Source organism: Micropterus salmoides, unplaced genomic scaffold (assembly GCF_014851395.1).
Source record: "Micropterus salmoides isolate LMB-PRFRI ecotype aquatic unplaced genomic scaffold, ASM1485139v1 Ms_hic_scaffold_10, whole genome shotgun sequence".
NCBI lineage: Eukaryota > Metazoa > Chordata > Actinopteri > Centrarchiformes > Centrarchidae > Micropterus > Micropterus salmoides.
In genome coordinates, this window is record NW_024040041.1 from 19320972 (window position 1) to 19326971 (window position 6000).

Here is a 6000-nt window from a genome sequence, read left to right on the forward strand (position 1 = left end):
ATTATATAGCTTCAACAAAATGATCTAAGGGCTTTAGCTAGGAATTGCTTTCTAGTGTCCTTGTCCCTCTGATTTTGTCAAGTGTCCGCCTCAACATGTTTTTCATCTTGATGGGTAATTAAGATTTGTAAAGCAAGCGCAGAGATTTAACACGTGGGTGGAAAAAATAGGCAGTCTGATTAAAACAATGTTTCAAAAAAAACTACACTGACACTTTTTAACTAGTGTTAAAAAACTACAGTGAAAAGTAAATAGCAATGGAAAACAATATAAATTGCAGGTGTGTGTGCACAGGGACAGAAATAAAGTATATTTATTCAGTGTTCAGAAGATGCAGATTGTAGCTTTAAATTGTGATCTTGGCACAAAGCCTTGGATAACTGCAGAGACGCATTCATATCACACTTTTCCATGTTTTCAACCTCCCTACTCTCCACTCCCACCTAGGTGTTTGGCACTTTGGAGGCAGCTAAAGAGAAATACTGCATTGAAGACTACTGTGTGAGCCAGATATCACTGGAGCAGGTGTTCCTCAGCTTTGCCCAGTTCCAGCACTGCACAGAGAGCGGGAGGAAGTAAGAGGAATGAGGAATCTGTCATCCATTGTCCATTTTCTACCGTGTGTGTGTGTGTGTGGAGGGGACCTATCTACATGGACCTGCCTGTGTACAAAGGCTGGATAGAGGAATGGTTTAACCCCAGCTCCATTTTTACCTTGACCACCTATACACACACACACAGACACATACACACACACACACAGGGCTAGTCGCCAAAAACATCATCTTCAGCATTTCTACTACTGGGTCATGACAGTGTGTCTTTGTTGGGTCATTCCTGCCATTGTTGTTGTTGTTGTTGTTGTTGTTGTTGTGTGAAGTAGGAGAATTGGGATTATGGCATTGCGTATACCAAGTCATGAACTCTTGAGTACTGCACCTTTTTCAGTGAGGTAAAAGACGATGACACCACCCATTAGATACTACCACTACTCTGAATTGTGTGTGACGGGGTTTATTTGTGTGCACTCTTTTTGTTATTTATGATTTTATTTTATTACTTGATTTATGTTTCCAAGAATTTATGCTTTTTTGTGTGTGTGATCATCACAAGAAAATGAACCACTCCCATTTGATGCATTTATGAAATTTTTGCACACCTTTGCGCCTTATCAAACTAATGATAGTTCTTGTTACTTTATATTGCCCTATACAAAATGCCTGGTTTTCCTTAAGAGACTCTTAATGTTGTTGCCAGATGTAAATAATGTGACTAGTTCATGATACTAAAAACCACTCACTTGTTCCGGCCAGAGCAGAACATTTACTCATTCAAGGACTTTTTTGGGCACATTAATGAATGCATGCATAGAATACGAGTTATGGAGTGCATGATATTGAGAGAGCTGCTAACGAATACTAAAAGGCCGTCCTTATTGAGGATTGATCCTTAGAATACATTTAGTCCAGTCTGAGTATGTTTAGTACGCCTCCATCGTTCAGTTCCTGTGAACCAATGATTCACTAATTGCTGCCAAACAAGTTACAGCAACAGTGTGTTAACCATGTGATTATCCAGCCATTCCAGATTGGAGGGTAGTTAGAAAGAAATAATGAAATCATTGTGTGACGCACTAGATTATTCTCAAATGTTGTTGCTTTTGCAGTAGAATGAGAGGTCTGGAATTCAGATCAAGTTGTGTCAGACAGCATGTGATTGATTTGGACCTTGAACAACAAGATCGCAATGAGCTTTTTATTTGGATGTGCTACTACGAACCTCATTTCTGAGCGTGCCCAATTTATTGCATAACCAAAGCAAAGTACTTTAAAGAACGAGTAACATTTGAAGTTTCCGAACAAAATAAATTGACGGTTGACGATAAAGGTGTTCTTAGTCCTGCTTTTCATCCACGTTCAAAGATCAATGTTATAATCTGGGGTGAGTTGGTAATTAACTTGAGTGTGCGAATGGCATTCCTACTCACTCTTGACTTGATAGACGTAAGATGAATGTATTTACTGTCTCACACGAAAGCATAAGCACTGGAAGTAATCAACTTTTTTAACTGCTTCATATGATTTACAATGCTTTTTTCATAAGATGTGTGTGAGGAAAAACAGTAGATGTCTGACATTCCAGAAAGACACGCATATGTGGCTAAGTTGTCTGTAAAAGATTAAATTTTTTTATTTGGACTTTTGTTACATTTGTTTGTTATTACATATTACATGTATGACTTGAATCAATTGCATTGTTAAATAGGTACCTTGTTTGAGGAAAAATGAAAAGGGTTGAGCTGCTGATATTTAATGATTGACTTAGGCTGAAATACACAGTGTATCATTTAAAAAGGGAATTTACACCATTGTAATTCTGTACTGTACCATGGAACTGACCTCGTCAACTGTACATGTATCCTTATTCTTTTTAAATTAAATAATGCTCTATGCAAATGGAAGCAAATAGCAGTGCCTTGTCTAATTTTTCCAGCAAGTGACCCTTCATAACTTTCTTGAATCTATTTGCATGGGTAGATACTACGGGGTATCTAGCCAGAGGTAAGTGGTAGCGGGGAGAGGGGTTGTTTATGTAGTGTAGTGAACCGACAGTGTGGATTTGTGCATTTTATATTAAATAATTTGGAGACTCAACTCCTCTTTTCTCTCCCATAGAGAAGGAGAGGGTTTGATTATTAACCCTCTACAGATGGCTGAAGAGACCCAAAGGAAAAGGTGAAAGGTTGCTTCCCCTAAGTGCTATTCCGGGGCAGTTGATCGTAAAACTGGCCACTTGGCAACAGCCAAGATAAGCCTCTCGGTGCCTGAATTGTTAAAATGACAAAGAAACTAACCAGAGATTACAAACAGCCTATCAGAACTCTCTTTAAAAGGGGGCACACACGTAACCATGGCAACTGACTTTGCTCTGTGTTTAATTACCTTTTGCAGTGTTTTAATTTTCAGCAAGATTAAGGACACTCCTTCATTTTATGTGTAACCAATGCTTGTTCACAATACTTTCTCACACAATTCCTTTAGAAATAATGATAAATGTCATATACTCTATTAATTGCCAGCTTGAATTTAAAGGCTAAATAACTAAATTTCCCAGTTCCTAAGGAAAGATTGTTTTTGGATTAATCTAAGATGTTGTCATGTAACCTGAGCTCCCCCAAGTGGACGAAATAAGTATTATTTATATTTATTATATTTGATTATAATACGCGCAGATAGATTTTGTTTTTCTTTATAGACATATTAAAAGTTAATTTCTCTTGCTCTTCGCTGTGCTCTCTGGACGTTTCGGCACCATAGTTCAGCACGCGACCGCCATGTCCCTCCCGGCGTGCCCTCTCCCGGCAACGCCCTAAGAATTCAACCAGCGCAACGAAGTCTTTGTTTCGCTTGAAGCTACACACGCGAAGTGCCGCGACTAAAGTTTCCCTCAGTTCCAGTAACTTGTTTTATTTTCTTTCTTTTGTTTTGTTAAAGTTATCAGTCCGTTAAGTTACACTAGTCTAATTCAAGAATGACTAATTTCCCTTTTTAAGCTTTTTCGTCGAGCACGCGACGTTGACCGCCAGCAGTAACCAAGGACGATGAAAACTGCTAACCCGAGCCAGGGTTGGCCCCCACTGCAAGTATCTTCAATAAGCCTCCCCGAGACGAACCCCGGAGCAATTCACTGGCAGAGAAAGCGACTGGCCGGCGGCTTGAAGCTGTCCTAAACGAGAACGCACGGACTCTGCCAGTGTGAGGCCGCTTATCAGCAACCCGGTGGGAAGAAACACAAACCATAAGACCAAAACCCTACATTCTGTGGTCAGGGATGTCCCATAGTGTTAATATTGTCTTTTTAACTCCTAAACTCATAGCTTACTTTCATTAGTTCTCCTCTGCCGTATGAGTCAAATGCTTCCCACAATGAAAGTGAATAATTGTATAATTATTAAAAGCTACCTAGAGGTCCGGAGACTCTAGGTTAATAACAACTCCGGTGGTGCCCCGCGAAACGAGAGATTTTTATGATTAATATTTTATGAATATTAAAATTCATAATTGGGTATTAAGTTTCATAAATGTATTAAAATTCATACGTAGTTTAGACATGCTACATTTATATATATTAAACTTACATGTACTGTCTTCAAATTACCTATTCCATTTAAAGATGATTACACATATGACATCGGTCACAATATTTATTTCAGTGGAAATACTGTACATGCACCTAAAGTCTCCCACATAAGAAGTCCGATTGAGGGACGAGATGCTCAGATATCGGGGAGCATCTCAATCCAATTTGTGATTTGTTAGTCTACAGTGTATCCCAAAACTCACCTTGAGTACCCCTTGACATGCATATTTACCTGCTCCAGCATAGTTGATTTTAGACCAGAGGAAGAAGCCACAAGATAAATCTTTAGAGGTCATGGGATGATTACAGAAAAAGAACACCAACAGCAAAAATAAGGCACTCAGCTTTTTTCATGTAAAATACTAGTAGTACTAAAAGCTTTAACCTCTCTAGCCCTTGAACATGTTTAAATTGAACAACTTCAGAATGAAAATTTATTCTTATAAACATGCAGGGTTTGAATGAAGAATGAAGGTTAACGGTTTACAAGCAGATATTGATTGTATTAACAAGCTGAACACTTTGAAAACTACTAGTGTAGGCATATTGGATACTGATTATTGCTATGGCAACCAGCAGCGCTTGTAGAAGCAGGAGCCATTAACTCCTTCAAAAGCTACACTTTTTTTTTTTAATCTTTTTTTTTCTGCCTTTCTTTCCCGAAACACGTGTTACCTCTGAAATAGTCATTGGAAGATGAAGACAGGGTTTTTGGATGAATGAGCAACAGACCACAATCCACCGGCTCAAACAACTGGACCAGGCACCACGGCGGGTGCGGTGATCGCACATACATACTTACAAATAATAGTATGTATGTTTGTGCAAGCGAAGTATTCAATTTTGGCCTAGGCAGCTTCTCATATGTTACCATATTTTAATGTAGGCCTACACCTAATTATATGTTGTGTGTGTGTGTGTGTGTGTAGCATGACGGATCTACAAATTTCGTTTTGTTATGCAACCTTGTGCTGTATAATGACTAATATACAACCTTGTACCTTGAATAAATAAAAGACTGTTTACTAGTCTGCAGCGAAACTTTGAACTGACATCTGTCAATAATTTCTTACCCACAAAACAGGTAACCTGCGTTTGACTCTACAATTAAATTATTGTTACTGTTTACTAGTCTGCAGCGGAACTTTGAACTGACATCTGTCAGGAATTTCTTACCCATAACACAGGTAACCTGCATTTGACTCTGCAGTTAAATTATTGTTATGTTATGGTTATGTGAACCTGTTATTGTAGAGTTTTGGTGTACCAATATGTAAGATTTAACCCTGGCCAAGTCTTTCTGCTTTAACCCGTTTAATCCCACCGGTCACATGTGACCGCATCTTTTTTTATTTTATTTCTGAAACTCTAAAAGTTGCAGCCATACCAATGTAATCCCTGCTACTGCTGAATGAAGCTAAGCAGGTTTGGGCTTGGCCAGTACCTGGATTGGAGACCTGGGAAAACTAAGTTGCTGCTGGAAGAGGTGTTGGTGGGCCAGTCAGGGGCAGTCTTCCCTCTGGTCCTAATAATAAGATCCAAATGCCCCACTGCAGTGATGGGGACACTTCTTTCCTGCTTGCACATCTGGAAGAATATATCTTCCGCAAACTACTACAAAAAGTAGTAAGTAGAACACCTTAATTAACAGATAGAATTATCATATTTTGTACATATATTCTTTTAAGTGTCGACTACTGATATTGGAGATTTGGAGAATTATACTCCTGCATATATATTTTGCTCATAAGAACTGTAAATTTGTCAACGGTCACAATTGTGACCGGCAGTGTAACAGTGCTTCAATTGAAAACACAGGTTTTGGCTGTGATCCTAGTTATCATTTGTTTATTTTCACAC

General features: G+C 38.7%; 1 protein-coding gene across 1 annotated transcript in view; it reads left to right on the forward strand.

The window, feature by feature from the left end:
• abca3b (ATP-binding cassette, sub-family A (ABC1), member 3b) overlaps positions 1-2466 on the forward strand; it is a 33637-nt gene extending 31171 nt beyond the window's left edge. Inside the window, exon 31 of the mRNA XM_038700855.1 lies at positions 448-2466. Within this exon, the coding sequence (XP_038556783.1) occupies positions 448-579 (132 nt within the window). The 3' untranslated portion in view covers positions 580-2466. The remainder of the gene's footprint in view (positions 1-447) is intronic.
• Positions 2467-6000: the final 3534 nt, after the last annotated feature.